Source organism: Microtus pennsylvanicus, chromosome 2, assembly GCF_037038515.1.
Source record: "Microtus pennsylvanicus isolate mMicPen1 chromosome 2, mMicPen1.hap1, whole genome shotgun sequence".
Lineage (NCBI taxonomy): Eukaryota > Metazoa > Chordata > Mammalia > Rodentia > Cricetidae > Microtus > Microtus pennsylvanicus.
In genome coordinates, this window is record NC_134580.1 from 67362208 (window position 1) to 67379422 (window position 17215).

The 17215-nt window shown below is 34.3% G+C and overlaps 2 protein-coding genes across 2 annotated transcripts; both read left to right on the plus strand.

Annotated features, from left to right (window-relative positions):
* Window positions 1-1149: 1149 nt before the first annotated feature.
* LOC142844867 (olfactory receptor 4F15-like) lies at window positions 1150-2088 on the plus strand. The gene has a single exon (XM_075963661.1). The coding sequence runs from the start codon at window positions 1150-1152 to the stop codon at window positions 2086-2088; it is 939 nt and encodes a 312-aa protein (XP_075819776.1).
* A 12614-nt stretch (window positions 2089-14702) lies between these two features.
* Window positions 14703-15638, plus strand: LOC142844241 (olfactory receptor 4F21-like). The gene has a single exon (XM_075962563.1). It carries the CDS (start codon window positions 14703-14705, stop codon window positions 15636-15638), a length of 936 nt encoding a protein of 311 aa, XP_075818678.1.
* The last annotated feature ends 1577 nt before the right edge of the window (window positions 15639-17215 follow it).

Consider the following 17215-nt stretch of genomic DNA (forward strand, 5'->3'; position numbering starts at 1 on the left):
TCAGAGTTTCACTTGTGACATATTTATTAATATTCATATTTTCTGCAAACAAAATATTATCATAAGATTTTAAATTTACACATCTTTCATTACTTGTGGTCTATTTCTTATACTAATTGATTATATTGACTTTCTATTTTTCATAGCCATTATTTAATGTACATTTTATTTGATCTATATTTTAATATTTATTGTATTACATTTATTTCAATGTGAAAGCTTGCATAAAATATTTAAATTTTGAAATGCAAGTGCACCCATTCTTCTGCAAACATTGTGGGTCCATACTTGCTATGATCTTTTTCCACAATTAAGTAAAAATGTGCAATTTTCATTTTAAAAAACATTTATTTTATTAACATAGCACTCAAATTACTTGTAGTCACAAAAGTCATTCCTTTTTTCCACTAAGATTGTTAATTTGGTACCATTTTTTTGGGGGGAAATTTCTCCCTTTTTGATCTATTTTGCATAGTCCATGATAATCTTACAACTGATCTGTGTTTTGTTCTTCTCCTACACCTTTCCATTATTTTTTTCATATTAAAGTAACTAACCAGTTCCTTTAGCTCATCACCAATATGTGTAGACCTATCTGTTAACACACGTATAACCCTTCATCTGAATCAGAATCTCACCAGTTTCTTATTTGTTGCTGAGGTTTTGGTTAAGTCATGCTCCTGGGTATTTCTAAATAATTTTCTCCTTATAAATAGCTCTCACTCACTCATCTAGCATCACTGATTCTTTATATCTCAAAACAGACACCTTCCAGAGTGGTATGTGCTACACCTGTAAGCTAATGTATCACTCAGCCCCTGATTCATGTTCACACTACTTCTCACAGTAGCACACATACACTATTATAGATTTCATGTTTCACTTCACATCTAGACAGAACACTGGGTGAAGACAGAATCTGTGTTCATTGCATTTGGCTGGCACAAGGCACTTTTATATTTAGTTCTCTGTGTTATCTGCCAGGTTATTGAACACTTGTCAAATGAATGAGCTAATTCATTTTTAAAGGTTTTACTATATGAAGAAGATTTTTCATGGGACTCAGCACTTGCTTCTTTTAAAATTATAATATATTCATTTGAAATTTTTATTTTTTTCTGTTTATTTCAGCAAATATAACGAAGGTTAATGAATGAAACATATTACACAGAGGTGTCTGAATTTGTGTTTCTGGGACTTTCAACATCTAGACCAATACAGCATTTCGTTCTTGCCTTCTCTATGGTATTGTACATAGCCATTGTGCTAGGAAACACCCTTGTTGTGCTTACAGTGACCTTTGACCCACATTTACATTTCCCTATGTACTTTCTTTTGGGCAACCTCTCATTTATTGATTTATGTCTTTCCACCTTAACTGTACCAAAAATGATTTCTGACCTCTCCTCTGGGCACAATACCATCTCATTTCAGGGTTGTGTCTTCCAGATATTTGTCCTTCATGTCCTGGGGGGATCTGAGATGGTGCTGCTGATAGCCATGGCCTGGGACAGATATGTGGCCATATGCAAGCCCCTCCACTACCTGACCATCATGAGCCCACGGAAATGCCTTTTGCTTCTTTCTGGTGCTTGGGTTATTGGTTTCCTGCATTCAGTGGCCCAATTAGCTTTTGTTGCTCATTTGAGTTTCTGTGGTCCTTATAAGATAGATAGTTTTTACTGTGACCTTCCTAGGTTTATCAAACTGGCCTGCAAGGACACCAACAGAATGGAGTTCATGGTTGCTGCCAACAGTGGCATCATTTCTATTGGCACCTTCTTCTTACTGATTGTTTCCTATATTGTTATCCTGTTCACTGTATGGAAACATTCATCAGGTGATTTATCCAAGGCCTTCTCTACACTTTCTGCTCACATCTCTGTGGTGATTTTGTTCTTTGGACCATGCATCTTCGTGTACATGTGGCCTTTTCCTACTGTCCCAGTGGATAAGTTTCTTGCTATTCTGGACTTCATGATTACTCCCGTCCTGAACCCTGCCATTTACACACTGAGGAACAAAGACATGAAGGTGGCAATGAGGAGACTGAGCGATCAGTTCCTGCATTTTAGGAAAATGTCCTAAAGAATCCCTAATAATAAAAGTTACTCAGAGTGAGTTCAGTATGCTAAAACAGTAAATATTCTTTATAACTATTTTGCTTTCTGATTTTTAAGTTAATATAATCTTTTCAAAACTTAACTAAGATGCTGTAAATAACATGAACTCCTAATATTTATGGATACATAAAACTCTAATATGCAGAACCCAACTACTTTTTAAAGGTTAATATATTTTGATTTTGTGTAGGATTTTGACAGTGTCTCAAATACTGTATTCGTTGTCTATGCAATACCTATGGATGCCAGAACAGGTCCTCTGCAACTCGAGTGACTGATGGTTGTAAACCACTTTGTGGTATAAGAAAACAAACTAGGTCTTCTACAATCATGTTATTAACCACTGTAGCTGCAAAGAACAATTTTTTCATTTATCAATCAAAGTCCACTTACCCTGTATTCACATAATATATATTGTAATTAAACTTTCGTAAATATGAAAATACAGATATCTTTGTGGATTTGTAGACCTTATATAAATTCAGAAGTGGGGTAGCCAAGTTAATGGTAATTTTATTTATTAGTTTTCTGAGAATCTTCCTTAATGTTTTTGTTATGGCTGTACTAATTAACATTTCTACAAACCTTATAGAATAATTCATTTTTCTCTATCATCTTGCCAAGACTATTTTTAAAGTTTCTTCAGTGTATATTAATTATGCATAATGGTGATTTTTCATTTTAATAAAATGTGAATAAAGTATTGGATTATATTCATTCCCCACTGTGGTCTTTTGCCAAACTACCACACCTCCCAATCCTCTTCATCTTCCCAACTAACTTCATTTCTACTTTTGTACATTCTTTTGTGACTCAATGGGTTATCTTAGGGTTCTTTACTCCTAAGTAGAATCACCACTGAAGAAAATGGCTCTCCCTTCTTTATCTTCTCTTGTCATGGAGTAGTGACCCCTCTAAGAAGACCCCTTCCATGTCCAAATTTTGTTGGGACCAGTGTGGTAGAGATCTAATTATAACTGTTGTGAGTTTGAGTGCAACAACTCTGTCATGCCCAGGAGTCAACATTTCACACACTTCTACCATTTATCAAATTCTTTTTTTTTAAATTTATTTATTAAAGATTTCTGTCTCTTCCCCGCCACTGCCTCCCATTTCCCTCCCCCTCCCCCATTTAATTCCCCCCCAAGCCCGAAAAGCAATCAGGGTTCCCTGTCCTGTGGGAAGTCCAAGGAACCCCCACCTCCATCCAGGTCTAGCAAGTTGAGCATCCAAACTGCCTAGGCTCCCACAAAGCCAGTGCGTGCAGTAGGATCAGAAACCCATTGCCATTGTTCTTGAGTTCTCAGTAGTCCTCATTGTCCACTATGTTCAGAGAGTCCGGTTTTATCCCAGGCTTTTCCAGACCCAGGCCAGCTGTCCTTGGTGAGTTCCCAGTAGAACATCCCCATTAAAGTATATGCTTTACGATGTTCATAGCAGCATTGTTTGTGATAGCCAGAACCTGGAAACAACCTAGATGCCCTTCAATGGAAGAATGGATGAAGAAAGTATGGAATATATACATATTAGAGTACTACTCAGCAGTAAAAAACAAGGGCTTCTTGAATTTTGCATGCAAATGGATGGAAATAGAAAACACTATCCTGAGTGAGGTAAGCCAGACCCAAAAAGAGGAACATGGGATGTACTCACTCATATTTGGTTTCTAGCCATAAACCAAGGACATTGAGCCTATAATTAGTGATCCTAGAGAAGCTAAATAAGAAGAACCCAAAGAAAAACATATAGGCATCCTCCTGAATATTAACCTTCAGCAGGCGATAAAAGGAGACATTTATCAAATTCTTACATTCATTCCCTCCCTCATTCTTTAAAGAATCCCAAGTCTTGGAGGAAGTGATAATATCTACTTCCTTATATACCATTGGTCAATCACACTCATTTCTTCTCTCTATTTTACCAGCTATGTATCTTATGTATCTGTGATTCACCAACGCACATTACTCATCTACTCTGACATAAGCTGGAAATATATATATATATATATATATATATATATATATATATATATATATGAAAGGCAATCTGACCAACAAATCATGTGCACTTACAGAAGCAGCTGTTTCCCCACCTTGCACTGACATGGCTTTTTACCAGAGATAAAGGAATAGATATGAATTTTGCCTTGCTTATTAAGCATCAAATACTGTGAAATGTGGTTAGTTATACTCATGACAGACTTTTCAGTATTTTAACGGTGAGCTATATCTCTGAACAATGATATTGTTGTACACACGGTATAAAACTGAGTAAGATGACTGTTGATAATCTCCAAAAATACTATGTACAATACGCTGGTATTACAAGGGGATAACCAGCAAGGAGAAAGCTTCCAGCCCACCCCCAGATTAATTTTTTTTATGTCCTTACCAAGATATGTGGTGTCTTTAGCAATTTTTTTCTGTCTAGTAATAGTGGGCAACCAAGTATAGTGGCAATTGACTGTTTTGTTATGGGGGTTTAGGAAAACTTTCTCACCAATAACTCATAAAGAAATAGCAAACACAAGACACCAAAATTTTTACTCCATACTTTAAGACTTCTGTAAACACCATTTCTCTCTCCCACAGATTGCCTCTTACCAAGATCTTTTATTTCAGTTTTCTTTTGATTAGCTTATGAAGTATCAGCTTTGTCAGACATCATTAGGCTTATTTACCCTCCCTCAAACTCCACTTCGACCGAATCCTGCCCTTCCTCACTGCTTAAATCATTTTACTCTCAGTGTTCCTGTTTCCACTTCCATATCATATTCATGTTGCGTTCTAGCAGCCTTTAAAAGTCTTTCACACTGGCATAATTCTAGTCTTCTATCCTCTTCACACACGTTCCCAAATGAAAGCATGAATCTAAAAGCTTAGCATCTAGGATGCACATATGAAAGAGAATGTAGTAGTTTCCTTTTGAGGCAGAGTCTCCTCCTTAAATTAATATTTCCAGTTTTATTAATTTTCATACAAATTTCATAATTTTATTTTTTTTGGATTTTGGAGACAGGGTTTCTCTGTAGTTTTTGGTGCCTGTCCTGGAACTAGCTCTTGTAGACTCACAGAGATCCGCCTGCCTGTAGCAGTAAAATTCCACAAGGTATATTTACCAAATTATAAATTTCCATTTACCAGTAAATGAATATCTTGACTGACTCTATTTCCTTGCTATTTTAAATAGAGTAGAAAAAAATATGGTTGTGCACTTATTTCTAACGAATTCTTTAGATACATGTTTACAAATATTATAGATGGAAATTCAATTTTAATATTTATTTTAGGAATTCTTTGCAGTGCTTTCAATATTTTACATACTAGTTTACAGCCTACCAATAATAAAGATTCCATTTCTCCACATCCTTGCCAGAATTTGTCATATGTTTTACTGATGACAGCACTTCCAACTGTAATGAGATAGCATATAAAAGTACTAAGTTTGCATGTCCCTGATCTCAAATATGCGGACACAGTTGTCTTTGATCCAATTACAGTACTTTTGTGGGGTATAACAGATTTGTCTAATTCCACTATTCTACATGTGTAGTCACAGGATCACATTTTAATCATATGCACTTATTTGAGTTGTCTATATTGCTCCATAGAACTTTGCATCTATTTTTGTGCCATTAAGATGATGGTGTTAATACTATACCTCTGTAACATAATTTGAAACCTTTTGGATTGCTAGTGTTTGCTCAGGATTATTTTGGCTATTGGGAGTCTTATATGATTTTATATGTATTTTAAATTGTTTTTCTATTACTGATAGAATGCAGAATGCATATATATATATATATATATATATATATATATATATATATATATATATATATATTGCTTTAGGTAAGACTCTTTAGTAACAATTTTGAAGTCATGCAGAAAGTAGACTACTTTCTTTTGTTCCATATCATTATAGAAATATTTTCTGTTTTTCCTCCATTTAATATGACATTTACTACAAATTTGATATATATAATCTTAATTATACTGAGGTAGCCACCCTAATTTCCTAATATTTTCAGTTTACACTGGTTTTGGATTTTGATGATGGTTTTTTCTGCATCAAATATTTTGAGTCTATGCAGTTGATAACAGGAATTGATTTATGAGTATGGAACCATTTTTAATCTCTAAAGTAATTAAACTTCATCACAATGAATAGTCTTTCTGTATGTTCTTAAATTTTATTTGTAAGTATTTTAATGATAAATTTTTCATTTGTGTTCATCCAATAGCATGGTCTGAAAATTTTTGTTGTGTTTGGTTTTGGGGGTTGTATCTTAATCAGAATTGAATGTGAAGATAATACTGGGTTCATAAAAAATTCAATAGCACTCCTTCCTCTTCTGTCTATGAAATTATATAAAAGGAATTGGAGTTAATTTTTCCTTAAAGATCTGCTAGAATTATAAATTTAATTTGTCGAGTACTGGGTGTTTTTGTTTGTTTATTCTTGGTTTTGTTTTTAATAGTGAAGAAGGCCATTTTATACCTGTTTTCATCTCATTGCTGGTTATAGATATGTTTATCTCTTGAGTTTTTAATAATAACTATTTTTTCAAGTTTGCGATTGGGCTTCAGTGTGGGTGTTAGTCCATTCTTCTTCGGATTAAAAGTAGCAAACTTGTTTCTGCATACTTATCAGCTATCTCAATTTTCTTTTTTGGAAAAATGTTTTACTCCTGCAACATTATTCAGGTAGACAAGAAAAAAACATAAGATAAAACAAAAAAGTAAGTATTAAGAAAGAAGAGGGATGAGGAAGGTGAATATTAGGTATGATAGAGCATCTCTTGGGTATATTCCCAAGAGTGGTATTGCTGGATCCTGGGGTAGGTTGATCCCGAATTTCCTGAGAAACCGCCACACTGATTTCCAAAGTGGTTGCACACGTTTGCATTCCCACCAACAATGGATGAGTGTTCCTCTTACTCCACATCCTCTCCAGCAAAGGCTATCATTGGTGTTTTTGATTTTAGCCATTCTGACAGATGTAAGATGGTATCTCAAAGTTGTTTTGATTTGCATTTCTCTGATCACTAAGGAAGTTGAGGATGACCTTAAGTGTCTTTTGGCCATTTGAACTTCTGTTGAGAATTCTCTGATCAGTTCAGTGCCCCATTTTTTAATTGGGCTAATTAGCATTTTAAAGTCTAGTTTCTTGAGTTCTTTGTGTATTTTGGAGATCAGACCTTTGTCTGTTGTGGGGTTGGTGAAGATCTTCTCCCAGTCAGTAGGTTGCCTTTTTGTCTTGGTGACAGTGTCCTTTGCTTTACAGAAGCTTCTCAGTTTTAGTAGGTCCCATTTATTCAATGTTGCCCTTAATGTCTGGGCTGCTGGAGTTATCCGTAGAAAATGGTCTCCTGTGCCCATGTGTTGTAGGGTACTTCCCACTTTCTCTTCTATCAGGTTCAGTGTGTTCAGATTGATATTGAGGTCTTTAATCCATTTGGACTTGAGTCTTGTGCATGGTGATAGATATGGATCTATTTTCATTCTTCTACGGGTGAACATCCAGTTATGCCAGCACCATTTGTTGAAGATGCTTTATTTCTTCTATTGTATACTTTTAGCTCATTTATCGAAAATCATGTGTTCATAGGATTGAGGGTTAAAATCAGGGTCTTCTATTCAATTCCATTGATCGACTTCTCAGTTTTTATGCCAATACCAAGCTGTTTTCAATACTGTAGCTCTGTAATAGAGTTTGAAGTCAGGGATGGTAATGCCTCCAGAAGTTACTTTCCTGTATAAAATTGTTTTGTCTAACCTGGGTTTTTTTTTTGTTTTTCAATATAAAATTGATTATTGTTCTCTCAAGGTCTGTGAAGAATTTTGATGGGAACTTGATGGGGATTGCATTGAATCTATGGGAAATAGAGAAAACCCTTAGCCAAGAAGACATCCTGCTGAATGGCCAGAAATGTTTACATAATTGGAGGGGGCCTGTACTCCATTCTTGGGACTGTCTGGCCTGACAGGCACATACTTATCTCCTCACTACAGGAGCAGGACCTCTTGCTGGGCCAAGAACCTTACAGACAAAAAGGCAGGCTTGGAGGGCGGGGCAGGGTCTTGGGGAACAAAGATGCCCCTGTGGCAGGAGCACTCACCACTGGCTCCACAGATCCTCAGCCCCAAGCAGGCTGAGTTGGAGGATCCAAGGACCCTGCAGATGGAAAGGGGTGCTTGGGGGCAAGAAGGGATGGGGTAAATAGAGTAAGAATAGCCAGGGAGCTCTTTTTTTTTCAAACTGAAAGCTTTGTGCTTTAATAGAACACTTTGTTCATCCACACAGTTAAAATATATTGAATATGTATATATTTTCTATTTCAGAATATCAATATTTTAAATTTGTAGATAGCATTTCATTCCTTTAGATTCTCTTAACTGTGACATCTGCCAATAATTTTTTAAATTTAAAAATCCTTTCAAATGTTAACTTTGATTTAATGTTTGCTAGTTGTATGTCATTTGCTTTAATATGATTTTTTTAATTGGCTTATATGGGGTCTAGAGAGATGGTTGAGTGATAAAGAGAACTTTATGTTCTTACAGATGAGTGTGGTTAAATTCCCCAAGCGATGAACAAGTGGTTTACAGCTGTATGTAACTCCAGCTAAGGGAACACCACGGCTTCTTTTGGTTTGTGTGAGTGCTGGCTTGCATGTGCACAAAAGCATATTCACCTACACATAAATAGATGAATGTATTTTAAATTTGACAGGCAATATATTCTCATTGGTGCAATAGTGGAATGTATGGTATGGGAATTAAAGACATTCTGTCTCTATCTGAGGTCTGCTCCATGTTAATAGACACAATCTAAAGTTTAAATGACAAAGTAGTATCACTCTTTCTCAACTACAACTTAAACTCTCATATTGTTATTTCTCAGACTATGTTCTCTTGGACATTGTGTTGCCCATTCTATGTTCACTTCTGCATTGGAACAGTATTGGATAGACACACAATAAGTTATGTAATATTGCCCCTATGACAAACAATATTGGAAAATGATGGATGGTTGCAATTAGATCACACCTTTAATAATTGCTAAAATACATGTAGCAAATTGTCTTTAACCTATTTAAATTATGCTACATATACAATTTTATTACAATGATAAATTACTTTCCCATCATCTTTTTATCCCTTTAAGATTTGCATAAATTTGCATGATAGCATTCCCCGGCTATCCTGGCTGTCACTACCCAACTATAATTAATTCATGACAGTCATTTAGGTGTGAAATTCACATGTGAGTTCAATATGTAACACTATACATTGAGAAAACTATATTCTCTCTGCAGATACATTTTTAACTGCCTTCGTCATTTTTTTTCAATTACATTATTTGTTGCATTTTCCTAGTTTAACTCAAACCTAAGTTTAATGAAGCATAAGAGTCACTTGAGGTCTAAATTCAGAGAAAGTAAGTGACTATGAGATTCCCCCAGGAAAATCTAAAGAAAGCCTTTCCATGTTGGGGTGCTATTTAAAACACAGAACTACAAAGTTTTTCCACAAAGAGGCTTTACAAATATATTGTTCTCCACTGAGAAACAACTCTCATTAAAGTTGTTCAGTATAGTAAATGAGCTCACCATCATCTTGGGGTAGAAGCACAAGCTTAAATAACTGTTATCAGACAAGAAGAAACTGATTTCATAGGCAATTCCAATAGGTAAGTACATAAGAAACTCTTTTTAACTTAGGGAATCACTTTCAATCTAATTTGGTAATTTCAGAATATTTTTTCCCTTGGCATATTTTTTTTAAATTTCTAAATATGAATCTTAGAGTTCTGAATGTGTTACTCATGTGAATACCAACCACAAATATTTTAGATTTTCTCTCCAGTGAGTAGTTTTGGGACTTATTTGCTGCAGTTTTACACACATTCTCTCTCTCTCTCTCTCTCTCTCTCTCTCTCTCTCTCTCCCTCCCTCCGTCTCTCTCTCTCTCTCTCTCTCTCTCTCTCTCACAATGACTTTCAAATGGAGTTCAGGGTCCTTTGATTTTGATATTTTCTAAATAATTTCAATTTTTCCTCTTTTAGAACATAATCAAAGTAGTAAGTTTAAATATACTCAGCTATTGACATCAACAGTGTAACATGCACTCTGACAAAAAAATATTTTAGATGTTTTTAATAATAATGTAAATTTTGTTGGACTTTTGTTATTTGTGCATGTGTGTGTCTGTGTTCATCTCCATGTTGATGAGTCTTCTGTCAACTTTATGACTTAGATTTCTCAAAGTTTCTGCAAGAAGCCAGACAATCCTTACTATATATTATAGGTTTGACACTTTGTGCTAATGTGAATGAGCAAGCCAAATTGGAGATCTACCATGATGAAAAAAAATGTTTAATTAAATAAATGGGGAATGAAATTTTAAAAAGAACAATTTAATTTCCAGAGAAATTTTTATTTACTACCCACTAAGACTAATATAGATAATACAATTTTTACTTGTTTAAAGTTTACCTGATCTTTAAAATAAACATATAATTTATTTTTAATAAAAAGAGTCATAAAGGAAAAGGTAGCTTTTATTTTCCTCCAAGAATTAAATATTGCATTTCTCTATAACTCTACAAATGGAACATTTTTTGTAATTACTACATATTCAACAATGTACAAACCTATTTTATATAATAAATATCTATTCTCCCAGCCAATATTCTTAAATACTAAATCTACTTCTGATTACTTAGTATTTTCAGAAATAAAATTATATAAAATAATGTAAAAATCCCATTCTGACCTTTGCCATCTAATTTCCTTTAATTATAGACACATGGAAGAGAATGGCAGGATCAGAGTTAAAAAGGTTTGGCCTTCAGTGATTCCCTTTGACCTGTGGAGTCACTGTGACTCACGTTCCCATCACTGAGGCTGAAAAGCATTTCAGGCTACAGCATCCACGGGGTTATCATCATTTCAGGAAGTTTCCTATTACAAGCTGGAACAGGTTTTCTGAAACTTTTGGTCTTAAAAATATGACTTAACCTGAAGTTTAAAAATAACTTTCAAAGCTGAAGAGATGACTCAGTGGTTTAGAATATATTCCACTCTTGAAGAATTCCAGAATACATATCCAGTGTCTGCTTCTAGCTTCTGTGCATATCTGCACATGTGCAGCACACACACACTTAAACACACAGAGATTCACGTACTTATAGCCTTTACTATGTCTATTCTGTAAAATGTCATAATTTATAATCTTCTAATCAGCCAGGCAACATTTTTACAAGACATTTAATAAAACTATCAGAAATCCATGATTCAGCATTTGCCTGCATTTATATCAACCAGCAAGAATTATGATTTTTATATTACTCATTCATGTTCCAGCAAATTTGCAATAAATCATTTAACATATTTAAATGTACTCATAACTATCTAATTTTACTGTGTTCATTCCAGTTATCATTATAATTTATTGTTTAATTGATTACGGCTTTATTCATATAATTTTAGGTTCTCTGTGTCTCAAAAAGCAAACTGAGAATTCTCATAAGACCACAGGGGCTCCTTCCCAAAAAATGTCATACACATGTATAGTAGCTGTATAGATTATTTTTTGAGGGAAATATATATTTTTTTAAATTTCAGATATTTTACCAATTACTTAGATACTAATTAAACTGAGTATTGTATTGCTGAAAAAACTAAGGAGGGCAGGTCTAGTGTGGATGAGTCACATAAAATATTAAGGGTTGGAATAGGAGAAACCAATACTACACAAAATAAAAATATATAAAAGTTGGCTTCAGTGAAGTTGCTCAACATGCGCACTGAGTGCAGGGCTTTGTTCAGGTTTCCACTGTGCTGTATGTAGGACATGGGCTTTAGTTATCATAGCTGCTGTACTCTTAAGAATAGTAATAGTATTAAGTTCAAAAATTAAACTGGGAACAAAGCAACACTTTGTCTGTTAAAAGGTCTTTTTCCCTTTTGAAAGAAAATGACTTTCTGGAAAGATACTGACTTAGCAATACATATCCAATTTTTAATAAAAAATAAAAATATCACAACATGTTAAAAAAACAGACCTAATGTTCCTGATGTGAGATAAGGCTGCAATCTTTAAAAATTGGATTGAAGGTCATAACAGGAAGGAAAAAAAGCAGTTATAAGAATTTCATGAAGTCAAGAAGCCAAAGGCTTAGAAGAATACATAGAGAAATTAATAAAATCAGGGCTTGAATCCTGTAGAGAAATACAGGAAAAGAGTAAGGGAAAACCGGTTGTGATAAAGAAAAAAAAAAATAGCCTGAATAGAGTTTCTCTCAAGAAACAAGGTGTCTATGGCAATTAGATGGTAGGACTGACTGAACAAACAATGAGGATTGCTGAGGAATGACTGGCAAGAGAGGAGTAGTTCTAGGGGACACCAGAGACTCTTATCCTAAATGAGTTAATACTAGCTATAGGACATAGAAGTTGGGGGCTGTTTGATTGGAAGATGTTTGTGGAAACCAGAGTGTATGTCGAAGTAACAATCAGAGTAGCATAGTACTGTAACAAAAAACATTGAATATGTGTTTAAAATTTGTAAACGTAAGTCCTGACCCTGACACTTTATCCCACTTTAACTCTGGAGATTTATTTTTTTATAAGATATAAGTCCAGATCAAAAATATACAACATACACAGAATTTTACATCTTATAAGTGTTAATGGGATTGCTAAACATCTTCACACAAAAGAAGTACAAAATTAATGCTATGTATTGGTATATAATTTTAAAACCAATAACATATTTACCCTTACAGCCACGGAATGTTGATATCTAAGCAAAACCATAAGTGTAATAAAGTAAATGTTTTTTTAAAAAGCATCTCAATTGAGTAGGGAATGTCCATGATAAGTGTATAAAAAAAGCAAGACATATACAAGGAAGACATGAATTGTAAAAAAAAAAATCTACAAGAAAAAATAATAAAACTTCTATCATTGGTATAGCCATAACTTTAGATAGGATTTCAAAACTACAATATGGTGAAAGCACAAATAATGGAAGGAGTGTTTATATCACAAAACAAAAAGATACATAAATAAAATCAAGGACAAATAAAAGAATAATATGAACATTTATCTGTTATATTTAAGATAATCAAAATGCTAAATGCTCCCCTGAAAAAAATAAGCAATCTCATTTAAAATTCATGGGAAATAAAAATGAATGTCACTTCTAACATAGATGCCCAAATGCTATACAGAAAATGATTTATATTGGGGATGTTGTGATGGCTCAATGGAAAAGACCACCTGCTGCTTTTACAGAGGACCCATGTTCAATTCCCAGCACCCATAAAGTAGCCCATAGACTGTAATAACACCAGGGCCAGAGAATTGAATGTCCTCTTCTGACCTCAATGTAAATTGTACATACGTGGTACACATATAGATATACAGACCAAACCATCATATGCATTAAAAACAAGAAAAATATTTAAAATTCTATATTAAATCATAAACCACAAGAGAAACACTAATCAAAACTGTAATGAAATCACAGTGTCACCTACCAAATAAAAAGTAACCAATCTTCTTCAAGAATAAGCTAAAAGTTCTGTTTTATGCACTCATGATGAGAATGATCATGTAGCAGCTGTATTGAATTATAGATGTTCCTCAAAATTTTAGCCTAGAATTGCCATATTTATCCATTATTTTAGCTTGGGTTTATCTTAAATAAACAAATTCATCATACCAAAGAGATACATGCTTTTATGTATTTATGACTGTACTATTTACAATAGGTGACATGTTGAAATAGCCAACATATAATACAATATTAGTCAAACAAATGAAAGAATTGAGCCATTTGCAGATAATGGATAAAAATGAAAGACCCTTTGTTAAAGGAAATGCCACAGAGAGAAAATATATACAACTTTTGATCATGTGTGGCAATGTTAAAAAAACTCAGTATTACTATATAATAGTAATCAATAGTGGTTTGAAAGTGAGAAAGTGGGAGGGTAGAAAGACTGAAACAGTATATCTAATACTTCTGCATGTATTCATAATCATAATACACCCATGAATGAATATAACTAATGTATGTCTGCCAAAATATTTTAATAATTTTATAAAAATAAATATAAACGAAATGGGTAAAAAACCTTCATTTTGCCACCAGTGAAGCAAATACATGAAATAATAATTTGCAAAAGAGAGCAAGAACACACTATATGGATATTTTCTGTCACCTGAAGTGATTAGACATTGAAAACATCTAGAAAAGAGTTCATAGAATATATTCAGAAATACTGAAAAGCAAATCTACTAAAAGAAAATGTCTGAATGTAGAATTAAAAGGAGGAACCCCATTTGCCCCCTCTACCATATTTATGCTTGTGTTTCTTTAGGGGTACTATGCTGATAACTTTATTATTTTTCATTTTTTTTCTTTTGCTATACAACTCAGAGTTTTTTCTCTTGATATTGAAATTCAGAAAATAAAAGAGCCCCACAAGTGGAAAATATCCCTTAATAGCTAAGCTACAATTTCTCCTCATTTCCTAACAAGTGATTTGAAACTGCCCACGCCAATGGATCAACTAAATTACTCCATGGTTTCTGAGTTTGTGCTTCTAGGACTCTCTAGTTCTTGGAAAACTAAAGTTTTTCTCATGCTGACGTTCTCTGCACTCTACTTAGGAATCATTGTGGGAAATCTCTTTATTGTCATTTTGGTAATTGCTGACTCACATTTACATTCACCTATGTACTTCCTGTTGGCCAACCTGTCTTTGAATGATGTGTGGGTTTCTTGTACCACAGTTCCCAAGATGATCTCAGATCTTCTGAAAGAACACAGAGTAATTTCTTTCCGCAGTTGTATGACTCAGATGTGTTTTATCCATATTATGGGAGGAGTGGAGATGGTGCTGCTCATAGCCATGGCGTTTGACAGGTACACAGCCATCTGTAAGCCTCTGCGCTACTTGACCATCATGAGCCCTAAATTATGCATTTCATTTGTAATTGTTGGCTGGGTCACTGGTGTGGTCCATGCCCTGTCCCAGTTCTCTTTTGTTATAAACCTGCCTTTTTGTGGTCCTAATGAAGTAGACAGCTTTTACTGTGACTTCCCCCGGATCATACAACTCGCATGCACTGATGGAGGCAAGTTTGAATTTATCATTGCTGCCAACAGTGGCTTCATGAGCATGGGGACCTTCTTCCTGCTTCTTCTCTCCTATATGTTCATTTTGATCACTGTCTGGAAAAGGTCTTCAGGAGACTTGTCCAAGGCACTTGTCACTCTGTCATCACACATCACCGTGGTTGTTCTTTTTTTTACTCCATGTATATTTCTCTATGTGTGGCCTTTCCCCACATCAGGAGTTGATAAATACCTGTTTATTGCTGACTTTGCTATCACACCTGCCCTGAATCCTGTCATCTATACATTGAGGAACAAAGATATATGGGTATCAATCCAAAGATTATACAAAAGAGTTGGTTATGACAGACTTTGCTGAGTAAATCTCATGTGGGAGCTCTAAAAACATATGGACAACTGTATATTGTAAGGTTCCATTAAGGCACACATTACATAGCCTTGTAACCAACACATGTCACCTACCTCGCAGCGTATTTCCTTTCCCACACACTATTAGTGTGTTGCTTCTGTTCCTTTGAGAAATTATAATACATCACTATGTACTTTTCTTTAAAAAACCCTGTGGATAAATAAATGTGTTTTATAGATTTTTAAACAGTCTACAATGTTCAAAATTAAACATCAATTTTTGGGGGTAAATAAATGAATTATTACAATGAATGCTTCCATATTTAGGTCTTGTGTCTCTAGCTTTTCAGGTTTTATTGTCTCAAAAAGTACACAGAGTTAAAATTTGAAAGCAAAATCTTATTCAGAAGATGATTCAGAGTCATCAGTGGAGAAGCAATACATTAGTTGCCTCTACTGGTTCTTCCCTAAAGGTGACTATATAGATGTCATTTTTTTTTTCAAATTGTTTCACTTGTAAGATAAAGTATCCAGCATGGTTCTTCTTTTTGTAAATGTGCAGTTTTTAATATGTTCAATCTGTTTCCTAGAAAATGTCTAAGTGCAGTGTAGAAAACTTGGGAAAGTCATCAAGCAGAGTTGATGGTTAATACACTAAATTAGGGAACTACCAAGTAAACCGATGGTCATAATCTAAAGGCTATGTAACTTATAAAATTATATGTTAAATCATTCCACTTTAATCGTGTGGCACTACCTGTTACATAAGCAAGAAAAATTCTGTTCTCTGAAAATCTCCAATTCTCTATTTTGTATGAGTCCCTTAAAACTACTAACTGATAGTGGCCTTTCATTCATGTGCCTGGCCCAGCAAAGATATGGCCAGTATAGTAGTCTAAGGAACAGAATCGATACCATACCCTAGAAACTGAAATCATCTGACATCTACGGGGTTAAAAACTGACATTTGAATTTTATGTTAAAGTTCTAGATATAGCCCAAATACTGTCTTTATACACATATATACAAATAAAATGATCCACAGAGTAAAACGATGAGCAATGGGGAAAAGGCATATTTGAGAAAAGGGCAATGAGATTGTTATTCATTTGAAAGTGGATAAAATCTATTAACACTGCACACAATATAGCAGAAGTCCAAAAAAAAAAGAGGCTTTCATCTTACTGGGTAAAGGAGGGTATCTGTGTTGGGGTTGTTTTTTATTGTTGTTACTGTTGCTTTGCTTTTTGTTTATATTAAATATAGATATTTTAGACCCTGAATGTTTTCCCTTCTACTCCTTCCAGCTCCACTCTGCCTCTCCTCCCATCTGTGTCACACTAGAAAATGAGCAGTCACCTAGGGGACAATAATAAAATAATATAAGGTAAAACAAAAATGTACAAATTGGAATAGGGCAAAATGAACAAAGGAAAAGAACACAAGACACAAGAAACACGTATAGATGCAGAGACTTGGTGTTCATATTCAGGAATCACATAAAAGCACAAACCTGGAAGCCACTATATATATACATATATAAACTCTATAGGACAAAAATGAATGAATACATGAATAACAATATTG